Here is a 27,638-nt window from a genome sequence, read left to right on the forward strand (position 1 = left end):
ATTGTAAAATAATAATATTTATCGTCACACTAAGTATATCTTGCCTTTCTCCTCGGCTTTTGTCTCGTTATGTATTCCTTCTTTTTACTTCCCAGTCGAGCATTCTATTCTTTCGACTTTCCCTTCCACTTTTCCTGATCTTTTTTTCTCTGGAAATGTTTCGATGAAATTACGAGTCGAGAACAGCATAGGTTAATAGTATATTCCCAGGTATTTTCTTACAAAGCCTCGCAAAAAAGCTTGCCCGTTTTATCAGAACGAGCTTTTATTGGTTTCAGTCGTAAAGATTCGTATAACGAGAGCTAAGATGCCCGTGTACGTGATACGTTTCTACTTTCGCCTTAAGCGGACTTCACAATCGAATTATTCCTTTCACGATCGAACCAGTATTGTTACGTGCACGAACAAACAGATTCTCCCATTATAAATTAGATTCTTTCTTCGATGTTTTAGTGTAATGAGCCGTTTAATTAATAGTAAGTAACGAGTGTCTATGAGCCCTCGCTACATTAAAATTAACAAGATTTCTTTCATGGTTTTATCTCGCAATGGACTCATTATAATCATAATTTATTACAGCTATAACAATATTTCAGAAGAGTTCAACCTAGCCAGGATACATTGTGAACCATAAAGTCAAATGAATTAAAATCTCTTTTATCTAGCTTTAAGATTATATATACACGAATAACAATAATTATTACTGAGAAATTTATATCCCTTCATAAAATTTCTGTCGACACTTCACCTATATTTCTTAATTGCGATATGTCTAATCGTCCGAAGCTTTCTCAAGTATTTCCTCGGTCAGTCGTCCAATCGATCTCGAGCCTCGCCGAGGGTCGTACACGTCCGTACACAGAAAATTTCTTCGATTGGTAGCCCTGTAACTGTCTAGCAAACCGATTGGCATCTAGTGAAGGCAGCAGGTGGCCGTGTCATCGAAGGAAGAAGAAAAAAGGGCCACGTAGTACTCAGTCCTGTTTGCCAGAGGCGAATTGCCGAAAGGAGCGCTTCCCTTCTGCTCGTTCGCCTCCCTCAAACGGCCTCCTCGCCAACGAAACTTCCTATTCCACGGGTAATTTCGCATTCTTCCGGAATTTATTCGCGAAATCGCTACCTTGAATACCAAAAACTCGCGTACCGGCCCGAATGAACCGTGAGAAACTTCTCGGCGATTTTTCCATACCACGTTTCGATCCGAACTGCCGTGCCGTTCCATTCGCGTGAAACAGATCCGGAAGTGCTCGTTTCGTGTCCCACATCCAGCAAACGGAACTCGACTTTGATAAGGGAAAGATAAGGGAATTTCTGTGGAGTTTCACAGATTTTCTTCGTCGTTCTTCGGTTATTTTATCCTCGATTGATAATGACAGGAAATTTTCTTTTCAAGCAGTAAGATTTTATAGATTAGTCATTCCTTTTCCATCCTTGACTTCCATTCTCCTCTGTTTACTTTAATCTCTCCTATTTTAATTCTTATACGTCGTTTGCAGGAGGGCTGGTGGCTGTTCAGACGCAGCCAGGCGAGTTCGACGTCGTCTCTCGTTTTCTTTTCTCCCGTCTGTGTTGTTCTTAATGCAATTCGAAGATTGTTTCGCCGTGTGCACGCCACTTTTGTCCGTCGTTTCGCGGCTGGTACTCAAAGTGCCTCATTAAAATAAGACCCGTCGACGAGCGTACGCTCTATTTCCTTCGAACGGCTCGATCTTCGTTATTCCAGCTCGCGATTGGAACCTCGTTCGAGGGTGGTGGCACGCGGATAACGAGTTGTTTCTTGCATAAAAGGAGACCGGATAACTTCTCGATCCAGGCCATTTTATCGTCGAGCCATGCAATTTTTCCGATTTTTCCCTCGCTGGATACTGTATTCCCCCCGTTCGATAATTCTTTCGTGATTTCCTTCGACAGGACTCCAGAAGAATGTCGTGGCGAGAGATAGAAAATGCATTGCGAAACTGTGGGACACGACGTCGTAAAGAATAGAGGACGTTGCTCCGCGTACCGCTATCTGACCTACATTCTCAACTTTGAACTTTCCGCAAGGGAAGTTTGCGTTTTCCTGTCGTTGATAAGACATCGACGGTATATTGCTGGGTGGATCGATTAAACGGGACGTTTAAGGGAGTTTCTCACTTTTGGGAATATTCTATAACGTCCTAAATGCAACTAATATTGTTCCAACCGTAATATTTCATATTCTAAACCGTTTAGTTTCAGAAATTTTCAATTTTCTCAATTGATGCAATTTTTAACACTTTGATATGCTAATTTTTAACTCGTCATTCTTAAATCGATTTATATCAATATGGAAATAGATCGGGCTATGATTATTGTATCGATACGGTTTGTTTGTAACAAAGACAGCTTCCGCACCCTTTATCCGCGCCTTCCGCATCTGATCGCAAACGAAAGTAACCGCGGTTGCGATCTCCGCGTTTCTACACCTCGGAAAATCGATATAGCAATTAACCCCTTCGCGACCCCCGCCTTAGAATCTTCGGCTAAATATCCTGATGATGTGTAACGAGTTGGAGCGAGGTTGCTTATTGGCCATGCAAATTGGGTGATTTAAAAGGGTGTATGTGTATGCTTGGGTTCGTAAATGTTCGTGTTGCGTTCCTGTGCCGCAGTTTCTTTCGTTTTGGAGTTAAAAGATAAACGATCAAGTGCACTTCATTAAGTGCACTACTGCTTTTTTAATTAAAAAAGCAAATTCTATCCTATTATTCTCACCTACACAATTTGTTATTTTGGATGAACGGTATTGGGATTCCCCTTATTTTTTATAGTGAAATAATATAAATTTATAAATAATTAAAGTCAGAATAAAATTTACTGATATATCATGAAGATTACTATGTTGAAAATGTAAGAAACCATACGCTAATTTTATCTGATATTTTATATCAACCGCATTGAGATTCAGATCTTAATTTCTACCAGTTATAAGTAAAAAGAATCACATTTTAAAGGATCACCCGTTATATAGAATAGTACTATGGGCAGGTGTTACACCCTCCAGGTCAAGCAACATTGATACAATAAAAATCTCTGAACTATCATTCAGAATTTTGTAATCATGCAAACTAATAACTAATTGCAATTCATTCAACATTTCATAAATAATTGATCAATATTCTAACAATATTTGATAATAGAATAGAATTTAAATCATAAGAATTAACATTATATAAATGTCTTTTTAAAGGGAGAGAACATTACATTTGATGTTAAGAACAAAGTTATCGGTTACTGATCAATTTTTTAATTATGTTTAACATTATAATTAAAAAAAAAAAGGCACTTACAGAGGTGACTGCTTCGGTTCAGGGCCGTAAGGTCGCGCTAGACATCAGGCAGGCTGATATTGATATTCTGCTGGGGTTTCCACTCTCTGCTTCACTCTTATGGAGTTAATGGGAATTTTGGCGTGGTGAAGGCACATCCCTGATGGAACAAAGGTTTATGTCAAGAACTGTCAAAATATTGGAATATTGACTTAAATGTGCTTATAGTTTTTTACACAATGGACTTTTAGTAAATATAAAGCCACGTGAGTGCAGTCTTCTGTTATCATAATGAAGACCTCTTTTGTTTCTGTTGTTGAATATTTTAATGTTATGCATGGTTTTATGTAATTAATTAGCAATAAAAAGAATACATTTAAACAAGAGTCTATGATAGTAAAATTCATTTGTGATTGTTGATGTTACGTCACAAGTATTAGCTGCACCTTTAGCTTCTCTCATTCTGGATTTTTATTATTTCTACATGAAATGTCTAGGATTTCATCCAAGGAATATTTTACTCCGACATTTATAATGTCATCCGTACAAAGGGCTTTTACTCAGAAATTGAGTAAACAGCATGCAGCTGACGTTAGACGTCAGATTGCTAGTTCTACCTCATATTCACGTGATCTGTCTAAGAGTGGCAGCTCATTCTCAGGCTTTTCTTCAACGGTACAAGACAGCTTTTGAATAGTCTACATATCTTATAATCTCTAATTAAATCTAAATATTGAAAATACTTTTTTAAGATGTCACTATGTGAGGTACTGGAGCCATTAGACTATGAAGAATTCTTAGCTCAACATCAGTCTGTTCTTGATCGAGATCCTCTCAAATCAATATTAGACTTTCCACCTGAGGATGTTGAGTTAAAAGTAATAAACAGAAAAATTCGAACAGAAGAACCAATTGTTCCCCATGAATCCTTGTAAGAAGTGTTACTTTCAAAAATTAAGAAACCCTACAATTTTATGTTCATGATAAAAACATTTGTTTAATTTATAGGGATACAGTATCTCCTTATGTTAGAAGGTGTATCGACAGTTTTACTTCTGACTGGGTTATAGTTCACAGGAAGTACAAGCGCAGAGTGTCTCCTATTGCAAGAGACAGACTACTGCAGGATACCCCAAGACAAGATTTCGAGGTGCTTGAGTAAAAATATATTGAAATAAATATCTGAAGCATCAATTTAAAACAAATATAAAATAGGTGGATCAAGAGGACACAAATGATTCAGGATCACCGAATGAAGAAGAGGATCTATCAAGCTCTGGTGAAACACCAAGGGGATCTTGGGCAAGTTTGGACTTAAGACATTCTCAACACGACCCTCTTCTCCCGACCTTGTTGGACCGGGTCTGTCCAGAAACCATCGATCAAATGAACGAACAGAAGAGATCGGAAGATCGTCAAGTGAGTGATAAATTGGCTAATAAATATGTACAATCAGGTTTTCATAATCCTTCTTTATTGATATTAATTGTAGGAAGCATTGTTTCCACTTTATGCACCTCCAGCTTCCCCAGATGATGAGTGGCAAGAGATTAGTCCAGCACCGGAGCCTTCCGAACCTTTTGCCCATAAGATTCTTGTTAAATGTCTTCAATTGAAATTAGAATTGGAAGTTGAACCGATTTTTGCGAGTCTAGCACTGTACGATGCCAAAGAAAAGAAGAAGGTATTTGATAATTTTGAATCTTACAAAATGTTCTGTTTCTTTGACTATAACATTGCAGGTATCCGAGAACTTTTACGTGGACATGAATTCAGAGGGTTTGAAAAGAATGCTTGGAAGTCACATTGCATACAGTGATGCCAGCACTTTGGCAAGAAGCTGTGTGATGAGTATCAATAAACCAAGTCCAGATTTGTTTTTAGTTGTCAGACTTGAGAAGGTATTGCAAGGTGATATATCAGAATGTGCTGAGCCATATTTGCGCGAGGATAAGAATAAAGATAAAGTAATCATACAATCCATAAATAACCCCCTCCTAAATCACGATATGAAATAATTAACAGAGGAACATTTAAATTAAAAATAGGTGAGAGCAGCAGCAACAGCTGCATGCGAGCGATTGGGTCGCTATAGAATGCCATTTGCATGGACTGCCATCCACCTTTCTGGAGTAATAGGAGGTGGTGGAGACACGGATAGCACGGGGAGCGCTGGATCTTTGGACAGAAAATCAGGTGGACTGGAACAGTGGCGTAAAAAGGTAGAACCCCCAACTAGAAGGGGCTCATTGGAAAGAAGAAGTTCTGACAAAAGACGCAGTTGGTCACCTGATGACTTTGCTAATTGCCTGGACACATTTAGGTAAATACTTAAATGATATTAATCATCTAGCAGATCTAAACCAATATTACTTGGACATTTCAGGCCTATCACGTTGACCGTGTCAAGTTTCTTTAAGCAAGAAAGTGAACGTCTAAGAGACGAAGATCTTTACAAGCTTTTAGTTGAACTACGAAGACCAGGTTCTAATTTGAAACGATTAAAATGTCTACCAGGTATTCTGAAATTGGACCTTAGTCCTAGACCTGAAGAATTGCCCAGGTGTTTAGACCCTGACCTCAGGAGATTGATACCGTACCCGGATGAGAAAAGTAGACCAGTTAAAGAGATATTAGAGTTTCCAAGTGAAGTTATTTCTCCGGATTTAACCTATCGTAATCTTCTTTATATCTATCCGAAGGTAAATTCATACTAATTATTTCTATAGAAAATGATATACTAATTGAAATAAAATTTTATTTGTTGCAGGAAGCAAATTTCAGCTCTAGAACTGGCTCTGCTCGAAACATCGCCGTGAGAATTCAACTTATGGGCGGTGAACAAGAAGCTGATGCTCTTACAGCTATTTTTGGAAGATCATCCTGCCCTGAAATGACTCACGAATGCTTTACTTCCGTATCCTATCACAACAAGAATCCAAACTTTTATGACGAAGTGAAAATTCGACTCCCTGCCGACCTGAGTGCAAAGCACCACTTATTATTCACGTTTTACCACATCAGTTGCCAAAAGAAAGCGGAGCAACCGAACGTGGAGACTGCTGTAGCATACACGGTAAAAATAATCAAACTTCAGATAAAGAATACACGAACCCGAAATAAATTTTTAATCCACATGTTCAGTGGTTACCACTTCTGAGAGATGGACACTTGCAATCTGGAGAGTTCAGTCTTCCAGCAATGCTGGATCCACCTCCACCAAATTACTCGTACATCGCCCCTGATGTTCTACTACCTGGTACAAGATGGGTAGACGCACACAGAGGCGTTTTTACAGTGATTTTGGAACCTGTCTCCAGTGTACATCCGCAAGATAAATACATAGATAGGTACGATTCTGATATACCTCGTTATTAAACATAAATAACACGAATTCATTTGAAAAAAAAAAAAAAAATTCTAGGTTCTTGTCATTGTGTGGTTACTTGGAAACTGGCCAAGTGCCTCCGCGAATTGGCGAGGCAGGAATGGAGTCCGAATTAAAATCAGCCCTGCTGGAATTGGCAAGGGCGTCACATTCTGCTTTAGTACGATCTCTACCTCAACTTCTGGATCAATTAATATCTCTGCTAGTACGGCCCCCGACATTACCGTCTCAACCACTGAACGTGGCGGCCACAATTTTCGAGGCTATAGGTCTGTTGGTACGAAACATTACCAATTTGCCAGATGGCCAATTGGACGCCCACGGAAGACACGCGCTTTTGGCTACATACGTCGCTTATCAGTGCTCCTTGCCAAGGATGACGCATACCCAGGGCATCGTCCGAGCTCAGAGCAACCCTGATCTACCTCTGGAGGACTTAGAAATGGAAGTGCACTCCAGAGGACTGGATCGAACCGCGTCGATGCGTCAAGAATCACCCTCGATAAACAATCAACCAACGAGGAGACTTCTGCACGAAGAGTTAGCTTTGCATTGGGTCGTGTCTACGGGCCAGGCACGTGAATTGGCAGTCACGTACTCCTGGTTCTTCTTGGAATTGATAGTTCGTTCCATGGTAGTGACGTTGGCAGAAATGGACATACTGGAGGCTCCACGAAAATCCAGATTCTCTCCTCAATTCTGCGACGACGTGGCTACACTCACAGCCGCGTTAACGTCCGAGGTGATATCCCGTTGTGGAAAGGAGAACAGGGTACCCAACAATCTGATATCGAGTCTCGGTAACTTCCTCTCTGATTTGCTGTCTGTGATGGACAGAGGATTCGTCTTGTCCTTGATCAGAGCTGCATGTTGCTCTCTGTCGGATGCATCTATGCACATCCCTGATTCGGCTGCCCTTTTCGCACTGAAACTCGATCTTGTGCGAACGGTATGCTCCCATGAACACTACGTGGCGTTGAATCTTCCCTTCGGGACTGGATATACATCAGGATCGGCGCCTGCATCGCCTAGTCCATCAACGGGGAGCTCAGGTAGCTTGATATCCACTTTGGTACCTGGAGACCGAGCCAGATTCTCGGAACTCAGTCAGGAATTTCGGCAGCAACACTTCTTGGTGGGCATCGTCTTATCAGATTTGTCCAACACTTTGGAAATACCCAATCCTATGCTTCAAAACAAAGCTATCGGGACCGTTCGCCATCTTATGGCCTACCATGACGCGGATTCCAGGTATTCCGACCCCTCTGCGAAAGCTAGAGTCGCTGCACTGTATTTGCCTCTTTTAAATATCATAATGGATGCTCTTCCACAACTCTATCATTGGGATTCCAAGGACAAGAGCGTGTACCCTGATGAATCTGGGTCCATCACCCAGTCTGTAGCACTGGCTATATCGGGAAGAGTTTCTGCGGACACTGCAGGCACCCAGTGCAGGGTTTCCTTAAGTTCTGAGGCTACGCGACACTTATTGATGTGCGTTCTATGGGTACTGAAGGGTTTGGAACAGTCCGCGTTAGTGCAATGGTGTGCAGAATTAAGTTCCAGGCGTATATTGTGCCTTCTTCAAGTCCTGAATATTGCTACGGCAGCCTTTGAGTATAAGGGTAAGAAAGCACTGAAGAGACTACCGCCACAGGCAGCAGCCACCAGTGATATTCGATCCAGACTGGAGGATGTGATTCTCGGTCAAGGAAGTGCCAGAAGTGAAATGATGTTACGAAGAAAGGAGAGAATGAGTGGGGACAAATTGAGATGGCGTAAAGACCAGATGCCTTATAGGTAGACTACTCCATATTTGTAAAAATTTCAAACTTTTATCAAATTTCTAATGGATTTCTATTCTTGAAGATCGTGCGAACAGTCAGAAGGGAGAGCAGTGGAACAAGATGCTCATATAGAAGGTGCCTTAGCAGCGGAAGCCTCCCTTGTAGTCTTGGATACTTTAGAAACAGTCGTTCAGGCTGATGGTGGAGGAGGTAAGCAAGGAACAAGTTTTGTTCGAAATGTCTGATACTTAAAAATCTTTGAAATTATGCAGGTGCAGTTGTAGGAGCAGTGTTGAAAGTACTTTTAAGGGCTTTGGCCAGAAATCAAAGTACATCTGTATTGCAACACATGTTCAACACGCAACGTGCTTTGGTATTCAAGTACCATAGTGCTCTGTTTGATGAAGAGAGCGAAAGATGCGGTGATTTATGTTTAACGTTACTAACTAGGTGTAGTTCTCCCTTAAGTGCTGTGCGCAGCCATGCTGCTGCCAGTCTTTATCTACTGATGCGTCAGAACTTCGAGATCGGTAATGTAAGTACTCCAAAAATATTTGTAAAACCAATTTGAATGTAACAAATAACGCAACGATTCTAGAATTTCGCACGAGTTAAAATGCAAGTCACAACATCTCTCTCAGCTCTCGTTGGAAGAGGAAGAGCTCCTAGCGAAGGAGCACTTAGAAGAGCATTAAAGACAGTGCTAGTGTATGCTGAGAGAGACACAGAATTGGCGGACACAAGTTTTCCAGAACAAGTAAAAGACCTATTATTCAATCTACACATGATACTATCTGACACTGTTAAAATGAAAGAATTCCAAGAGGATCCAGAAATGCTTTTAGATCTCATGTACAGGTAAATAATAGAAGAATGTTAACCAACTAAGAAGATCAATTAAATTCAACATTAACCATTCATCTCACAGAATTGCAAAGGGATATCAGGGTTCACCAGATCTTAGGCTTACATGGCTGGCAAACATGGCTCAACAACACATGGAAAGAAAAAACCATACAGAAGCTGCTATGTGTTTGGTACATAGTGCTGCTTTGGTAGCAGAATATTTACACCTCCTGGAACCAGGTGGTGGTGGAAGACCAGTTGGAGCTGTTGCTTTAGCTCCTGTTACTCCAAATGCTTTGGAGGAAAGTGCTGTTGGCGATGATGTGTTAGCAAGAAGAGAAGAAGGTCTATGTTTGGGTCCAGATTTTTCAGAAAGTGGCTTAGCAGGTTTATTAGAACATGCTGCCAGTTCCTTCCATGCAGCTGGAATGTACGAAGCTATTCCTGATGTGTACAGAGTGTTGCTTCCAATTGCAGAAGCTGCTCATGATTACAAAAAATTGGCTAACATCCATGGGTACGTTTCATTTGACTCTTCAAAATTTATATAGCTGATATTAATGTGTTTCTTGTTTTCTATTGTAGGAAACTTCATGAAGCATACACACGAGTGGAGCAATTAGCAGGGAAACGAGTATTCGGTACATATTTCAGAGTTGGTTTCTATGGTGGACGATTTGGCGATCTTGCTGGCGAGGAATTTGTTTATAAAGAGCCTACTCTAACGAAATTACCAGAGATATTTTCGAGACTTGAGAATTTTTATGCTGAAAGATTCGGTGCCGAGAACATTGTGATAATAAAAGACTCGAATCCTGTAGATCCCAGTAAATTAGAACCAGATAAAGCCTATGTTCAAATTACCTATGTAGAACCATATTTTGAGCCACATGAACTCAGGCACAGACCAGCTATTTTTCATAGGAATTTTAATATCAGTAAGTAACCACTTGAGTAAATAATATTCAAATATCCTATGCTTTTCTATTACTATTTTTAACTTTATTTAGAGAGATTTGTGTATGCAACACCATTCACACCTGGAGGTAAAGCTCATGGGGAGCTGAGAGAACAATGTAAACGTAAAACAATATTAACAGTAGCTACACATTTCCCTTATCTGAAAACAAGAATTCGGGTGGTGGCTAGAAAGCAAATAGTTCTAAGTCCAATTGAAGTTGCAATTGAAGATATACAAAAGAAAACTGCAGAAGTAGGTGTAATTTAAAGGTTAAAGAATTTCTTTTTGATATTTTTGTTATAATCACTTATAAATCTTGCTAGGTTGCTGCAGCTACAGCTCAAGAACCACCTGATGCAAAAATACTGCAAATGGTTTTACAAGGATGCATTGGAACAACTGTGAATCAAGGACCAGCAGAAGTTGCAGTTGTATTTCTCTCTGGATTAAGAGAACAAAATGCACAGCCTACTAGATTGCAACATAAACTGCGTTTATGTTTCAAAGATTTTTCAAAAAAGTGTCTGGATGCTTTGAGAAGAAACAAGAACCTAATTGGCCCAGATCAGAGAGACTATCAAAGAGAATTGGAAAGGAACTACCAAAGATTAACTGAGAGACTTACTCCTCTTATTGCATGGAGGTATGTGAGATCAGATTAAAATTAATCTATGTTACTTCAGTATTTTTGTTATAAAACTTTGTACATTATTACACAGTGGACCCCCATTAGGAAGCCAACAAAATATGCCATCAATATCACCACGCTGGTAAAATGACTGAAATTTCTGCTATTTAAAAGTTACCAAAGATCACTGATTGAGTGTTTCCATTACCAGCATATACTTTTTATAATATTGAAGTATAATATATATATATAAACATTATATTTATATTTATCCATTTTTTCATAGCAATAGAACATTTTTATGTACTGATATACATAATGTCTGACTTAGATAATTTAACAGAATGTTATATCAGTACGTGAAGAAAGACTTGAGTATTGATTAAGAAAAATTCCAACTAGTCCTTTAATTGAAAAAAGACAATTTGTTGCAAAAAGATTCTTCAGTAATTGATGAAATAACAGTATTATTTCATACGAGAAAAGATCTATGAAAAAGTGTATTCGAATGAAAGTTTCGTTCACCATAGTTTTTATATGCTTTTGATTAAACTTCATATAACTTGTGCAAGACTTAACATAGTTAGGTAAAAATGTCAATATTAAAATGATGACACTAATTTTTCATATAACTGCCTTTTTAATAATTGTGTAGATAAGTATTATTTTCAATTACCTATTATAACTTATACGAAACACAAATTCAAGATGTGTTTATATTTTGCATTACAATGCACAATATACAGCCTAAATATATCAAAGTTAAATGTCTATTTATGTATCTAGCAGTTAAGGAAGCTGTGATTTTTCAATCAAATAGTAATTTATATGAATATTTGAACGCTGTCAATCAATTATTTAGTAAGTTCAACATTATAACTGGCAAATGTACTTTCTATAATATCAAACATATTATTCATATATTTTTGAATATTCTTGATTAACTTTTATGCTTCTAGTCGAAAATATAAACATATTTAATATTCAACAATGAGTGGAAGACATTAAATCACACTTGAAGCTTACTGATACTTTATACATGTATATTGGTAGCATAGACTTCTTTACATGATTATTGCAAATATCAATTAAACAATAAACAATTGATGGAGAATAAGTATTTGCAAGAAATAAAACAATTATTGTATTAGGAAAGCTATTCAAAACTTTTGGAAATATAATAAATTTATATTTTAGCGAACTGTGGCTTACGGTAGCGATACCCCATTACATTTATACGAGATAATTTAACAGAATTGCCGTGAATGTAAACTTTTTGTAACTCACGAAATAATCGAAATACATGTCCATTTTGTACTTCGCTATTTTTGTATTTTTTCTATTTAATTCATGCAAAAATAAGGAAAATATAGGACTCACCGAGCTGTTCCACCTGCACTGTCAAAGCTCGACGCTTCACTACGCGGGTAATAAAAATGGCGCGACAAATTTGAATCAATTGGAGAACGCGTCCTTTTCTAATATGTGGAAAAAATCAATAAAAAGTTGTTAATAATTTGTTTTTTTACAAAATATAATTAATATCATATAAAAACGAATAAAATAATATAAAAAATTGTTTATTGACAAGAAACATCTAATATCAACATAAAAAATATTTAAATATTAAACAAATTAATACTGCCTTGAAAGAAAAACTAAATAATAATTATGATATTATGTTTAATTATTTTCTATTGCACTTTAATAACGCACAGGATTAACTCTTAGTTGTCTGATTTTTGCAATTTTAAAACAAATAAATAAAATACAAAAATTTCATAAAGGGTTCACGATCTCACTAACCGTAATATGCAATTATAAATACTTGTTAAAGTTGTTCGTTAGAGTAGCTTTTCTCTTTTTTGTATTTAGTTTCATGAAACTCGTTACCCGCCAGCAAACAAATGAAAAGCGAGGAAGAGGGGAGAAGTTCGTTTTTGGTATTTCGGATTACTTGTTGATCAGCGAACGTTGTAGTTTACACGTGCAAGGTTTTTTACATTCATCAAAGGCAACGTTCATTATCGAAGTTTGATATTCTTCTTTAGCCAGTTATATTCGAAACGAACCCGTTACTCTAACTTGAACGGTCGAATCCGATTTTCGGCTTAATCCCTTTGTACGGAACGAAAGGTTTGCGCGTAGATAAAGATATATCGCGAGTTCAAAGGGGTACTTAATTAACGCACACGATGCGAATATTGATAATCGCGTATGACGGTGAAACACTTTGTATCAATTTCAACATGGCCCCCATATTTCCCAATTTCAATTGGAATTAGTTAACATTTCCACGCTCCTGTTACAATTCACAAGAGTGATATTAAATTAACTTTGATTTTGTATTTTAAATAGAGGAAATTACAAAGAGAAACTATTTCTCCGATAAATTTCACAATAATTAAGTATTCAATTTCATCGCTGCTACATCTATCAATTTTAATCAAAATCAGTAATAATAGAAAATTTACGAATACGTAAAATTCTAAATAAATTCGATCACTGCTTTATTTTATAGATTCTCACTAAAATTAATATTGGTGGCAAAGTTATGACTCTCCCAACAGGAGGGTGTATAAAAGCAAGCAAGAGATACCAGCGTGGATGATTTCGAAAAAATAATATTCCTCGAGCAACCCCTGCGGAATGTAGTCGCAGCTCTAAATAGCGTGTCGCCGTGTCCTCGGTCACTAATACGTCTAATCTGTCCCGAAATGAAATACTTGTAATTCTTTCGACGGTATCCCCTCTATTTGATACACAACGCGACGTGTTCAAGTGGCTGGAAACACTTGACCCCGATCGCATAGGGGAGTTGTTTACAACAGGGGGATTACGTTCGGGAACAAAGTGACCGTCGAAGATACGATCGTTCTTCCCTTTAAATCGGCCACGGTAACGCGTTTTATTGTGATCTTTGATCGGGGACCACCCTCGTTGCGAGCAACAGACGCTTAATGAATCCAACGCGAAATTCCTGATGCTTAACTTGACTCGTTAACGCGTCGATCGGCAGAATCGTTATGTTTGATCTGTTTAAGTTCTGTGTATCGTGAATAACGCTCTATAAAGTGAAATTCCTCGCGTGTAATGGATGGCTGCGAGGATTAAGAGAATATACAAAGGAATATTTATTTAAACACCTGCTTGCCTAATTTTCATAGGGGTGGTTCTTGCTGCACAAGAAAAATTTTGCAAACGAAAAAATATGTTATTATGATAATCGTTTTAACGAGGCAACCCTTTCAACCCCTGTAACCTCATCGTTATCGTTAATTACACACAGGAGTGGTACACGTGTTTTTCGAGAAAAAAGCAAAGGATCCAACAACGTTACAGAACAATATGGCCCGTGTCGTTTCTCCCTCGTCGCTTTTTGATTCACCTACGTGCCTTCGGGATCCCTCCGGTTCTCCAGTCGAAGGTGGTGGGGTCGAAGCGGAAAGAGCGGCAGGGAGTGCTGACTTTTATTACCCCGTCTGATGTTATGAATGCGAGCTGTACGCAACCCCTCCGCTTACATCCCCTTTCTACCCGGCTGCAGCAAAGCGGTTATGCTTTTTACGACATGTATATTCGCGGTTGCGATTAGCAACAGCTACGAGCCATGATCGAGGAACTTTCATACAAAGTTGCAACTAGGATTGCAATAAAACAATTCAGGCGAATTTCTTCCTCTGCAATTTCATTTGAAGAGGAAGATTTTGTTTTTTAATTCTGCAGAGCTTATTATTTATCGATTCTTCAGAGGGAAAAAGAAAACTTTCTAAAGTCTCATTGTAATTCTATATAGCAATTCATTTCTTTTTATATTATTTTTTTGTAATTGAATCTTTTGCCATACAAAATATGACAAGTTGCTCGTTCATAGCCGACACTAGCTACCTGAATGAGATTGCATCGTTATTGAAGCTCCTCGTGCAACAACCACCGGTCCCGATGATCGAAGTTATGATGTATGGTGTTGGTTTCAGAGATGCAGGTGCAGTCGTGTACGACGACTAATCGTGACGAAAAATATTTGTACGCTTCTCGTCCCTTAATAACGGGAGCATCGGTCATGCTGTTCGCTGACGCGGACAACGAATCTCGGAAGAATATTGCAATCCGTCGCTTCGTCGTACGATAAATTAAACGGACACCACTCGTTATCGCGTCCGCGACGTTAATTGGACCCCTTGCAACTCTGGATTGCCTCTTCTGAATCTTATATTTCAATAATTTTGCGGTGTCTTTGACTCAACTCTGATGCTTCTTTATAAATTTCAAGCTGTTCTATTGTTATTAAATTTTAATTTACCAAACTCTTTTTTTCTATACTTTACAAATTTTTATCCAAAACGATAATTTGAAAAGGTGGGTTGCGTTTGTAATGTTTGGTACACAAAGCACAGACTTGTCTAGCTGATAGCTTATGCCGATTATAGATTCAGTGATGATCCGATATGAATCTAACTCGGCTGGTTGGCATGTTCGAGCAGAGGAATGTTCTTTGATCGTGCCGACATATTCCGCGATCACGGCCTCCTACGCATCGGTGCAATTATTCCCTTTGGTCGTCGAAAAATCCGTAATAAACGAAATATTGGGGAACACATTTCTTACGATATTACCTCCACTATACAAAAGAATCAAAGTATTTATATTTCTCAGGGGGATGGAGGAAAAATATTTTGTCAGACATTACGAACCATCATTTATACCATCAAAATTGTAACAGTAAATTAAAATAATGGTTTGAAAAGCAATCACCTATCGAAGGGTATTAAAACGTGCACAATCTATTGGTATCCTCGATACGAAGAATAAACGAATAGAAAAAAATCATAACCAGGTTTGTTCAGTGTGATCGTTTCTCTTCTGAAAACTGATTTTTCAGTATCTACAGAGGGTGTCTTGTTTAAATCAATCTATAAAAATATCCTAAGCAATACTGTCGATGCTACTCGAAGAAATATTTTTATTACTACGAAATTATGAAAGTACCCTTTTTACTGCTGCTGTTCGAAAGAACAACCCCTTTATTTCCTATCGATAATTTCGAAGATTTAAATAGACCACCCTGTACGCACCGTCAGAGAGGAAAGAGAGGGTCGTCGGGGCTAATTGAAATCGGAGGAAACCGCTCGTGACGTTTCCGGCCGCGACGAAGCGGCAACACAAATTTTATTACGGCGCGCCTCTATCCACTTCGTTAGATACCACTTTGTTTATCATTCGCGAATATTAAAATCGTCTCGGTGTGGCGCGTGCGTGTGCTCCACCCTCCGCCTACCCCAACCCCTCGCGATTTCCATAAATCCAACGGTTCCGCGTTGAGCTCCATTTTTTTTTTTTCCCTCCCGTTCTCTTTTTCGACGATGCTCGGAAACCGCGGATAGATTCGAGATTAAAATCCCGTGCCTGCAAGGTTTTCATCAACCGTACGAAATTATTACACGGCATTTTTTCGCTAATTGCCGGTCCTCGAGCGTGGACGATTGAAACCGGGCCGCCGGAGATCGATGTAACCCCAGCGAAATTATGTCAAAGCGTACGCGTTATTAAACGCGTTTTTAAACGTGACGACAAACGGGGAACGGATCGATCCTGGGATATTCGTAATTTCATGTATTCCTTACCCTTCCATTCTCAATAACATTAACCAGCCACTAATCGCCAATCATTAATACCACCCCCTTAATATACAGATTCCCCACAGATTCGCTATTCGCATAAACAGGCAGCTGAAAGGATTTACGAGTCTCGAAATTCTATATGGGGTAGGACAAAACTCAAGTACCGTGGAATAAAAAAGCCCCATAGGAAGATTGTAAACGCGTACGTGTGCGCGTTCACGAGAAAGAAAGAGAAATTCCGTCGGTAAGCAGAGTCAGAAGGTTGCCGCGAGCAACGAAGAAAGATAAACGAGCGAACGGAAAGAGAATCGAGGGTAGAAGAGGGAAGGAGACAGTTTACTGGGGTAGGATGAGACCCCACAAAGGCAGTGGGGCTCTTTTGATTCGCGAGCTAATTGGAATGCCGCGGATGCCAACGACGATGGAACCGGGGGTTGGGTTATCCCCTCGGTAAGGGTGGAGGGGGGGGCCTCCACCGGGGGGTCCTTGGAAGTTCCGGTGTAACCCAGGGATAGGCGGAGCTTACATCTCCCGCTTTGGGGGTGTAGCTCGAGATATCGAGGCTTATCACCTCCGCTCTTTTCCTCTTCTGCACGAATTTCATCCGCGAACAGATTTCTTCCATGAACAAACCCTCGGTTGGCCAGGAAAATGGACCTACATCGGACGTCTTGACGGTGTATTTCTTTCCCGAGTCGTCTGAATGATTTCTTAATTCCACGACTTGTATTTTATTTATTTCAAATTGATTTGGAATATGCACAGAAAGACTATGTTGTTAATTAACTACGAATGTATATTTTTCTTCAGGGTTGATAATAAAGGAGTGGGAATTATTTTATTTTTGGAGGATCTAAAATATTTCATTTTGCAGGGGATTAGAAATTATTTGCTTGTAACACGAATCTTCCAAGGGATGAAGCTCGTTTCACGATAACAGGATTACATTGCGTCGCATCATCAAATTAATTACCGATTCACCATAATACCTGCCAGTTAACTTTACCTGTCTATTACCGGAGCGCTACACGACGAATCCAGCGGATGTAATCGACGAATCGAAGCCATTTACGTAAACAACGACTCTATTAACGCGATTACATCTAATAGAGGCAACGTCGAGTGGAACAAGACCCGTGTTCGACGACAGATTAGACGTGGAATCATCGCGTTTCCGATCGATATCCCCGATGCTTTCGCTTGATAGCGAAGTCCGTACGATTCTCCATCGAAGCTTTGCTTTCTTTGTACCCTTTTGACATGGGTCGACGGCTAATTTATCACCGCGACAAAAGGGCTCCGCGTAACGAGCGAATATTAGTTACCAACGTCATCCGCGTCAGATTTTTCCGTCGCGTTGCTCGACGAATCCTTGCTGAATTCTGCGACCACTGCAATTTTTCTTGGTCCGTTTGACTCTGATTCAAAGTTTCGGCTAATAGAATTCGACTCTGTTAAGTTTAGATAGTAAAACAATTTCTTTTGAAAGGGGTGGTAAAGCTTTGAGACGTAAATAAAGCATTCAAGATGAAAAGGGTTGAAAATTTTCCATAGATCTCTGTTTTTTCCAACCTTGCCATTTTTCGTTTACCTTTTGCAATAAACTTTGCTTTCCAATTTTCCTGTAATAAAAATACAGCCAGCGCGTTTTTGGTAAAGGTTCTCCACCCCGTCGCGATAAATAATATCCGCTTTCGACGCTCCGATATAATAAAGATATTAAGTTTAATTGAACAAAGCGTTGCCTTCCGAGAGAACGACAGAGTTTCTGCTCGTTATTAATATTTAAACAAAAGCTCCGACGAAAGCCGCTGCCTTTGTGGCCGGACAAAAAGCTACCCCCTACCCTCGACTCGTGGCCAGGCAAATAAAATCTTGGAAAGAGCGTAAGACACGGCATTAATTAATTAGTGCCGATTGCGACAGACGAGGGGGATGAACGGGCCTTGGGTTTCACCCTTGAACGAAAAACAATGTTGCAATATTGCTTTCTTCTTCGCTTGAAAATTCAAGTGACAACTCGGCTACCGTTCACTCGATATCGCGTGCTCGATCGTCAAATTCGAACTTCCGATCACGCGATACCGCGTGCTAAATAATATTCAAGGAACATCGAAAGGACCAAAGGTGAGAAGATATTCGATGACACCTGCGTACAGATTCGATGATTTATTCTCACATGAATCATATCCAGTGTGTGATCACTTATATACAATCGATTTGGTGCGGGGTTAAGAAACGATTCCTTAGATCGAAGATCGTCAAACCGAAGACGAGAAGCGAAGGGACACGTTGACTCTAATCGATTCAGCTTTTCTTTATGTACAATCTGTTCTACTAGCATCGAGTGTTATTGACATCTACACGGCTCGAGGACAGTTACAAAAATATATATTACAGAACCGGTAGGAGGGAAACGATCGAGTAACAGCGATTATTAAATTTTCGATCTTTCAACCCCTACGATCGAGTCTCCCGGGGTGGGACACGATCCAAGGGTGCTTTCTACGTATTCAATTTCAAACAGACATTATTAAACAGCGATACGAAACGAGAAGGACGAAAATTGTCGCGAAAATCTCTGAAAAATTAAGGGTAGGTTCTTCGAATCCCTGAAATGTCACCAAAAATGTTCAGTTTTTTTTGCAACGCATCATTTTGTCGAATAAGCCACAGTTTCTTCAGGATCTTGATTAGGATGTTTCTTTGGTGTCATCAAAGTTCCTCTAGTGTATTGAACAAACTAGAAGAAGGCGTTAATCAACGTATCGAGGGGATACTCGCGCGGTGCCTTGCAGCATACGCTTCAGCTTCTCCTGGTAAGCTTCAGCGGCTTTCCTCTGGTATCTCGACGAGTATCTTGAATACTCGTTGGAAAGCTTGTCCATCTGGCCTTGCTCCGGAACCTCGTAAGCCGTCGGCGACTTTGAGTCACGTGATTTCCGCGATTTCGTTGAATAAATAGGCGAGAGGGTGTCGGTGGTGTCTTTCGCGTTGTGCCTCAGGTTGCAGCGGCCACAGAACATTTGTTCGTGGGTTTCAGGCTCGTCGCCTGGAAAAATGATAAAAATGGTCCGGTCACTGATAAATCGATCCTTGATGATGAATTCTGTATACTTGAATGTCGTCTAATAAAATAGATTACTGAAATCTTGAATCAAAATTTGTTAAGAAGCAATTTAAAAAAAAATTAAATTCTATTTAATTAGTACAGCTGACAAATTTACCGATTGGTCCTTTGGTAGGGAAATTCGTCCGATCATCGTATCTACATCCATTTTTCGATAGCAATTCGTTCTTCCGATTCGACAGATTACCACAGCGATTGCATCTTCTCATTTTTCTGTACTCTGATTCTATCAATTGATCCATGTCCGGTTTCGTCCGAGCTCGTCGAGGTGACTGAATCGGTGTGGAATTGTCATCGTATCGATCAGACTTGTTTTGAGACCATTGATGATAGTCCGCTGGCGATCGCCTTGTTGGACTCTTCACGGACGTTAGGACGAATTCTTCTTCTGATAAGGGCTCGGATATCTCGTGCTCAGCCGCGTTGTGATAGTACCTGATAAATATGGGGATGGGGGATGATTGTATGAAATAGTGCGAAACAAATTGATCCACATTTCATTAATTTTTAAATTGGCAACTAAAAAATGTTTACACTATTTCAATTTAGCACCTTAAATTTCAAACATGCATTTTACCTGGGAGATGATGCACGCCCTGCTAAAGCTAGATCCACATGTTGCTGGCAACGAAATCTTCGTGGTTCTTGATCGATGCTCCTCCATCGTTGTTTCAACAATGCATCCTTTTTACTTACTCTTTGACCTCTATGAGTCTGCTGAGATGTTAGAAATTCTTCTTCCGTCTCGTCGTCTCCCTCCTGACCCTCGTAATCCTTATCTAAGAATTCAGCTGCCTCCTCGTGTTCCTCCTCTGTCGCAGCAAAAAGTATTATAGATTTGCATATTCAAACTCACTCCAGAAATCTTAACAATTTTCTACCTTCTTCCTCAGCATCCTCCTCAGCATTGTCCTCCGTGAAGTTCTCCGACTCCTCGTTGATGTACTTCAGCTTCTCGTTGTCACCCAGCTCGTCGTCGTAATGAGTCTTCCTGGTCGGCGAAAAGGACGAAGGATAATGCTTGTCCCTGGTGGGCTTGCAGTGACCCTGCGTGACATGATGGATCAGTTCAGGGCTGTGAAGAGAGGTGCACTTCGAGTGCGTCGGACTGGAACACACGTGGCTCCTCTGCGGTTTGTAAGTAGTCGAAGAAGAATAGTAGCTGGCTACAGCTTCCGGGTTCCTTCAGGATATTCAAGTTCATCGTTAGACAAAAATAATGATTCTTCTTCTAGGCGCACTTCGTTTACCCACCTACTGCTTCTACCAACTGGAAAGGACTGACTCCTCTTCTGCTGGTATTTCCAGTAGGAATCAGGCGAATCCTTAGTTTCAGAGAACGAGCGTGGCACGTACTTTGACTTATAATTTTCTACCTGTTTCATCCTTGCGATTTCGTCGTTCGCCATTCAAAAAATAATCGTCCAATAATCGTCTGTTCACCTTGCTACACTTAATCAACAATTTACATGTTCCAATTAGCCTCCTCCCTCCTACTCCATCATCGTCCGACGATGCACTTAATCGAAGATCAGGGTCGTCGATTTGATATTGAGTCACGCAAATCAAGTCCTTAAGCAATGACTCAAAATCTATCAAAGTATCTTCACTTATACTTCGAGATCAATATCTACAACCTCCTTCACCAGTGAGATCAGTGTCCTTCGAGTCCCAAATCCTCTTCTTCGAACACCATGTTCCACTATAGATAGATTTGATGAAAATGAAAGGACGAAGGTAAAGGAATAGAAGAAAGGGTGCTTCGGGAAGGTCAGAGTGCGTTCATTCTGCTCGAGCCAATCAATAGTCCTTGGATCAGTCCTTGCTCGAGCCGATGATCGTTTCTAGGATCGTGCAACGAAAGAAACAACGCGTAGGGGCAAACGAGGAAACGAATTGGTGCTTCTTGATCGAGGAACACGGTTGCTTTTCACCATTTGTCGGTCTCGTTGCTGTCCTCGTGTTCTAACGACGAGTTCAACGTACGCTGGAACTCGTGCACTCTTTGGCTCTGTTGCTCGTGGTGATGTTTCCGCCACTTGATTCGTCGGTTCTGGAACCAGACCTTCACCTGGGCCTCGGTCAACCTGAGCGCGTGTGCCAGGTACAGTCTTTCAGGGCCCACCATGTACTGTTGACGAGCAAACTCCCCTTCTAATCGCTCCAACTGCTCGGCTGTGAAGATGGTACGCACCCTCTTCAGCTTCCCGCCGCCGCTGGAACACGAGCTCGAACCTCCGTTCTTCGCGCCGCCTTCTTGACCTGTAGGTACAATATGAAAATATGCCTATAAAATTGATTAATTTAAATAGGTTAGAGAAATGTCAGAAAGTAGTGTATCTTCGAATTTTATACCTTGAAATTGTATCAACAGAAACTTTTATAAGGTTAATTCAATTATGATATTATTAACAATTTGTGATATTACTCAGCCCTTACCGAGATTAACAAAAATTTTGCAAACTGTGTCAATGATCGATAGAAAAATTTGTCGCATTTGTTTCCAATAGAAACTTGTCTGAAGTTCGACACTTTTGAATTTTAACCTTTTGACGGCGGACCGCGATAGACCACAATTTTAATTTAATTTTGTATTTTCTAAATATGAAATTCTTTCATTCAAAAATTCATTCATCAACGAAATAAATCTGAATAAAAACGATCCAAATACCTTGGTGTTTCCTATACTGCTGTTGCTGACTCCGTTTCTCCCTGGGGTTGTTCCTCAATCCAAGGATCGCGTCTATGGTGAACGACTTGGCCTGTTGTTGTTGCTGTTGTTGCGAGTGTTGCATCTGCGTGATGGAATGCGGATGCGACAATTGCGTGGACAGATTCTGTGCGGAGAGATCGGTACCCAGAAGATGCGACCGTCTCATCCGTTCCAGAGCGATAGCCTCTAAATCCTGATTCCTAGGCTGCATCTGAATATTCTTCAGCTCGTTGTGCTCCAAAATCGGAGGGTTCTCCAACAACCCAGCTCCTCCGCGAAGTCTTTCCAACGCAAAATTACCGATATGACCGTCTCTCATCCTGTCCAAAGATAGATTGAACTCCTTCATCCGATCAAGACTATAATTCTTCAGCAAACTAAAATCCTTGATATCCTTCTCGGAAACCGCGAAATTCAAGTCCTTGCCGTACCTGTCCAACGACAGAGCAGCATGAGCGTTTTTGTGTCTGTTCTCTCGAAGGTTGAACAAAAGATCCTTGGCCGTCGGGTTCTTCGTTCTGCACAGACTGGCAGCTTCCATCGATTCGTCGTTTTCGTTTGATCTATCCAAGGGATACGCTTCGTTCAAGGTGCTGGCGATGTAGCCGAAGTCCTTTCCCTTGTTCAGTGTCATAGGTAGGTTCCTGTTGGCATTCTCGAACTCTTCGAAACGGATGGAAGTCCTGCCAGGTTCTAATCGAAGATGGAAATCCTTCGGTTCCAGCTGAGGATCCTCTTTGCATTTATCCACGGATAGATTCAACTCTTTGATACGTTCGTAGTCTTGAAAGGCTCTTAATTGAGTTTCCGAGTGGCTACTCTCGCTCCTGCAGTCCGACAGCTCCTCCATGGCCAGTCGTCCCGACGGATCGCTCGGTTCCATAGCGGTCCAGCGCGATTCTACGTGAAACAGTTTCTCACTTCAGGAAAATTCAATGTCTATCGCGTCCAAACACGAATTCAGAAGACAAGGTTCACTGTTTCGTTGAATAAATCACTGCGCGAGTAGTGCACCATCATCAGAGTCAACGTTGAATCCCTCGTCCGACGTGACACGATTACAAGCAGTCACTGGGGGGGTCGCGATGAAGCTGTTCCACCGAACCACAGCTCGCTCACTGACATCACGGAAACGAGTCGACACTCGGCGAGCTTTCACAGGTGCAAAACACGAGGAATCGAACTGGAACGACTACTAGGACGGTGGGCTGAAAGGATGGCGGAACCGCGCTGGCGCTGCACAGCGTCCCAGGATAATGATGTCAGGCACGAGGATCACCGCTATCAGAGAGGGTTGGCCAGCAGGACTAAGGATATCCGGCTAATGATCCCGTACGTGACGAGGGGGGTATTCACCCGGCAGTACAGCCGCCCCCCCCCCCTGCTGCCCCCTCTGCACCCGTTCGCCACTATGCCGGCAATCAGTCCGACGTTATGCTTCACCTCCGCAACCCCCAAATGGACCGCAGAATACCCCTTCGTCGCGGTCAATATTTTTTCGTTCGACGAAGGAAGCCGTCGGCGCGGCGGCCAGGTGAAATCTGGTTGGTCGAAACCTGCCATCACCCCGCGGTCAGGACACGCCTACTTGGAGCCTCGTGGGGGGTTATTTGCGGGGAGTCTGTTACTTTTTTTCCACCCTCCACCCTCGAACCATCCAGCCACGAGCCAGCAGCTCTCAAGGCCTCCGTTCCTTCTTCCCTGCTGTTGCTACTGTTCTAGGCCTTCCGTTCCAACTACGCGTCTCTCCCTCCTCCCCTAACCCCATTAATAAGCTTTCTCCCCGGATACAAGCTCACCCCTCCACACGCTGGTTCACAGACGCGTTTAGTATACAGGGTGGAGGATGTTGGTGCAGCCTTACACCGACAAGAAACGGAGGTGTCTCGCGCGTTCTCCTTGGCTCGATTGTCTGCGTTCGTCGACGATGTCATCCAACGTCTCTAAGACGTTCCGGTAATTAGGTGGTTGCGTTCTAATGATGATGAGGTCGTTTAATTTTGTCCTGGCGATCTTTCTTGCGACGACACCGATTGAGACACCAACGCGCTCCTGATGAATTCACTTGGTCCACGATCGTTCCAACTGGATATTTCTGTTTTACTTCAAGGTTTTGGTGTTTTAGTGTTTCAATTATCAAAAGAGATGCAATTGAATTTCTGCACAGGTTGAGAAGAGCTCCAAGATTTCTTTTTATTCGCCATTTATTTTTCAACGGTTTATCAATTTTGATGGAAAAATTATTTAGACTTGAAAATCTTGTCTAGCAGTTGACGAATAATTGAAGATCAGAGAGTGCTATTGTTTAGAAGCTTCTCAGACCTGGAGCAAACACAGTTGCTCGCCTAATTGCTCCTTCCTGGTCTGAAACTTCATCCGCAATCCCCTCATTAGACGTTGACGGGTATGCGGAAATTTCATTGCCTCGGAAAACCTCTAAGGAGCTTAAGCCCAAGGGCAACAGCTTAATTACGAGCAGGTTTTACACGTTCCATTCACTTTTCACCCTTTGTCATCGTTTTGCCAAACTTCTTACGCTGTGTCTTACCTTATACCATAATTAGTGTACACCTCTCTCATTCTACAATTCACTGAAACGCGTTCTATTAATTGAAATAAAAAATAAAGTACGATCTAATGGAAGAGGGAGCATACTTCTAGCATGGCTTCGCGAAAAGTTTCCTGAAGCCATTATGAAGTTGAGATTAAGCTATAAATTCTAAATTTACTTGAACCTCTGCTTACACATTTCAGAAACCGAATAATAGGCCCGAGTAATTGCATCGCATATTTCATCAAGTTGCTAAGTTCTCTCTGAACTTATCCAAGGGAGTTCAAAAGGGCCCATAAAATTGAATATTAATTATTGGACGTGGCTTGGTTTCATTTATCTTTCGTCGAATAATACGATACGATATAACAAGACGAAAAGAAATAGAAACCATATACTGTCAATTAAAAATAAATAATTAAGCAACGATACACAATAAAAAGCAGGGACATTAATTCACAGCAGAATTCTGGACTAGCACGGTTTAAATTCAATTACAGCTATCCAACTTTCCTCCCCCGAAGAGACACTGACAGACGCGACAATGGAAGAAACGCACCCCCTCGGCACCGTCTCGAGCTTCAACCCCGTTCGCACTACATTCAGGAGTCGGTAATTATTAGCTTTCGACCGGAAGAAGCTACCAGTCGGGGTATCGAATGGGATTAGCGACAAATGTTTAAATTAAAGCGTAGCGAGCCAGCGAGCGACGAGAGGGGGTTGGAAAGAATTTCTATTGAAGCCCCGATACCCACCCTCGCGAAGCTCGGCCAAATGACTTGCGACTCACCCTTATTACAGGCTGAAATTTATCACGGAAATTTCGGAGAGTATTTTACCCGGATAATTGCACCGCTTTATAAGAGCCACCCTTACGAGCCAATATAGAAGGCGAAGACGACGATCCTGAGCAGCCGAGAGTTTCCTTCGACCCTGGCGAATTTCCCTCGCGAAACGATCTCCAATTAGTCGTAGCCTGTTAAAAATGAACACTACAGAACGAAAGGATAATTTCATTTTCATAATTAAAAAGTCATCTGCTCATTTTAGTTTTTCTGATCATAGCGTGAAGGAAGGGTTGATTTTTCTTGAGAAAACAAATATAAACAATGGAATAAAATTTTCCATAGTTTGTTTGACAAAGCAGCCTCAATCAAATCATAATCGAAGCCATTACGACAGAAACGTGTGTTCTAACGGCAACATCATCGTCGCTAGGCGATGACGCAAATTGACTCGGCTGGTTGCGTCGATCAATCTCTCAGTTACGTTATCGTGTCGCTCCTCGATCATCGGGGGATCATTAATAAAGCAAACGAGCCTCGCAAATTGCTCCGAAAATCGAACGTTCGACGAGGCTGATCCACGGAAAATCCACAAATATGCACACTATCGCGAACCACCACCACTGTCACATCCACGTTTCAGTGTACACTATCGTTCAAAAGTATCCGATCTCTTACATAATGTCTGTTCCTGATGAAATATAATTTTTTAAAAAATTTCTCTTTATTAAATTACAACATGTTGCCTTTAATTTGAACTGCAAGTGATATAAATATTAATTCTCGGATGGCGGACCATGGAGAAAGCCCCAATTTTAATACTGCAAATACTAATATTAATAATATTAATAGAGTATAACGTAAAGAATATGGTTCTATGGTGATTTTACATAAAAAATATACATAACTTCATCCCTTCCGTTTCTTTTGATTAATTAAAAAAACAAGCAATTCCAATTTATTCCAATTTATTCCATTAAAGGTGTAATGAAAAACTTTTGAGAGGTATTGTAGATGTCACAGTGAACAGGTACACACAAAACGGGCGCAGTCTCAGTTTCCCGGCACATTTGGCTACCTTATCGCCCCTTCACCCCGTTCGAGTTCCACATGCGATATTACAAGCCAGGGCAATTAGCGGTGGGGGGTTGCTGGAAAGGGTGGCGGTCGAGGACGACAGTTTCAGCCAGCTCTACGGCTGGTGGGGCTGTCTTGCATATGATTGGCTGTCAGACGGGTTAATCCTGGCTCTGGCCACACCCTGCCACGTCTCAATCCACCCCCGTGGTTTTTCGCAGCGCGACGCGTCCCGTTGGAAACGGGCTTGCACGGAAGATGGCTCGGGGGTAGGTGAATTGATTGAGATCTTTGAAACGGCAACCTGGCTACGAAGAAAATCTTGATGGACTTCCAGGGTAAGCTACACCGATGTAGAATGGGGTAGAAAATCGAAGAGGTACAAAGTGTTATCGAATGTTGTAATTGTACAAAGTGAAACGATCAAAGATTCATTAATTTTTTATTGTGATTATAAAAAGAAAATTTCAACGATTTGCTTAATAATTTCTTCTACCCTGAGGGGATGGAATATTTTTTAAGGGCTCAAAGTTAATTACTCCAAATAATGTTCGTACTGAAACACATTATCTCTAAATGTCATAAACTTCTGTTACAACCTAAATGGACATACGACCACGACAAAAACACTGCAGAGAACACTATCAAAACTCTGAGCAGCAATTAGAAGGAATAATTAACCCGTTCTCGTGAAATTCGAGCAAGCTATTCTATAGCGAACACGTACCGTGTGCACAAAGCTTTCGTTTAAATCTCCTGCTAAAGTAGGATCGCGTGCATTGTTAATTAGAATCTCAAAAGCCGAATGTTTGCCAGTTCCCTTTGACGATGGGCGTTCGAGTCAATAACACGGGCAAGGTT

General features: G+C 40.9%; 3 protein-coding genes across 4 annotated transcripts; 1 reads left to right on the top strand and 2 right to left on the bottom strand.

The window, feature by feature from the left end:
* The first annotated feature begins 3,403 nt into the window (after positions 1-3,403).
* On the top strand, positions 3,404-12,225 carry LOC114876873 (dedicator of cytokinesis protein 7). 2 transcript variants are annotated; one of them, XM_029188761.2, is made up of 20 exons: positions 3,404-3,556; positions 3,788-3,965; positions 4,043-4,221; positions 4,299-4,440; positions 4,506-4,709; positions 4,783-4,974; positions 5,033-5,257; positions 5,339-5,613; positions 5,677-5,992; positions 6,061-6,366; positions 6,435-6,640; positions 6,715-8,478; positions 8,548-8,675; positions 8,738-9,000; positions 9,064-9,323; positions 9,394-9,828; positions 9,897-10,249; positions 10,322-10,524; positions 10,596-10,915; positions 10,992-12,225. In XM_029188761.2, the coding sequence occupies exons 2-20, from the start codon at positions 3,825-3,827 to the stop codon at positions 11,044-11,046; spliced, it is 5,967 nt and encodes a 1,988-aa protein (XP_029044594.1). In that variant the 5' UTR covers positions 3,404-3,556; positions 3,788-3,824; the 3' UTR covers positions 11,047-12,225. The 2 variants fall into 2 exon arrangements, with proteins under 2 accessions (XP_029044594.1, XP_046142690.1); XM_046286734.1 differs by lacking the exon at positions 3,404-3,556 and having other exon boundaries at positions 3,780-3,965.
* Positions 12,226-18,736: 6,511 nt separating this feature from the next.
* LOC114876871 (nucleomorphin-like) lies at positions 18,737-21,060 on the bottom strand. Its single transcript, XM_029188758.2, has 5 exons — positions 20,906-21,060; positions 20,533-20,834; positions 20,229-20,463; positions 19,749-20,086; positions 18,737-19,573 (listed from the first exon to the last, which is right to left on the bottom strand). Exons 1-5 carry the CDS (start codon positions 21,058-21,060, stop codon positions 19,278-19,280), a joined length of 1,326 nt encoding a protein of 441 aa, XP_029044591.2. The 3' UTR covers positions 18,737-19,277.
* Positions 21,061-21,553: 493 nt separating this feature from the next.
* Positions 21,554-23,709, bottom strand: LOC114876872. Its single transcript, XM_029188760.2, has 2 exons — positions 22,323-23,709; positions 21,554-21,913 (listed from the first exon to the last, which is right to left on the bottom strand). The coding sequence occupies exons 1-2, from the start codon at positions 23,245-23,247 to the stop codon at positions 21,582-21,584; spliced, it is 1,257 nt and encodes a 418-aa protein (XP_029044593.2). The 5' UTR covers positions 23,248-23,709; the 3' UTR covers positions 21,554-21,581.
* Positions 23,710-27,638: the final 3,929 nt, after the last annotated feature.

The sequence above is a fragment of the Osmia bicornis genome, chromosome 8, assembly GCF_907164935.1.
Source record: "Osmia bicornis bicornis chromosome 8, iOsmBic2.1, whole genome shotgun sequence".
In the NCBI taxonomy this organism is placed as follows: Eukaryota; Metazoa; Arthropoda; class Insecta; order Hymenoptera; family Megachilidae; genus Osmia; species Osmia bicornis.

Coding starts and splice junctions, on each gene's coding strand:
- LOC114876873 (XM_046286734.1), top strand. CDS start 3,780: ATGTCTAGGATTTCATCCAAGGAATATTTTACTCCGACATTTATAATG. Junction 3,966..4,042: donor TCTCAGGCTTTTCTTCAACG/GTACAAGACAGC, acceptor TACTTTTTTAAG/ATGTCACTATGTGAGGTACT. Junction 4,222..4,298: donor ATTGTTCCCCATGAATCCTT/GTAAGAAGTGTT, acceptor TTTAATTTATAG/GGATACAGTATCTCCTTATG.
- LOC114876871 (XM_029188758.2), bottom strand. CDS start 21,060: ATGGCGAACGACGAAATCGCAAGGATGAAACAGGTAGAAAATTATAAG. Junction 20,835..20,905: donor CCAGTTGGTAGAAGCAGTAG/GTGGGTAAACGA, acceptor AATATCCTGAAG/GAACCCGGAAGCTGTAGCCA. Junction 20,464..20,532: donor GGAGGATGCTGAGGAAGAAG/GTAGAAAATTGT, acceptor TTGCTGCGACAG/AGGAGGAACACGAGGAGGCA.
- LOC114876872 (XM_029188760.2), bottom strand. CDS start 23,247: ATGGAACCGAGCGATCCGTCGGGACGACTGGCCATGGAGGAGCTGTCG. Junction 21,914..22,322: donor GCAGTATAGGAAACACCAAG/GTATTTGGATCG, acceptor TTGTACCTACAG/GTCAAGAAGGCGGCGCGAAG.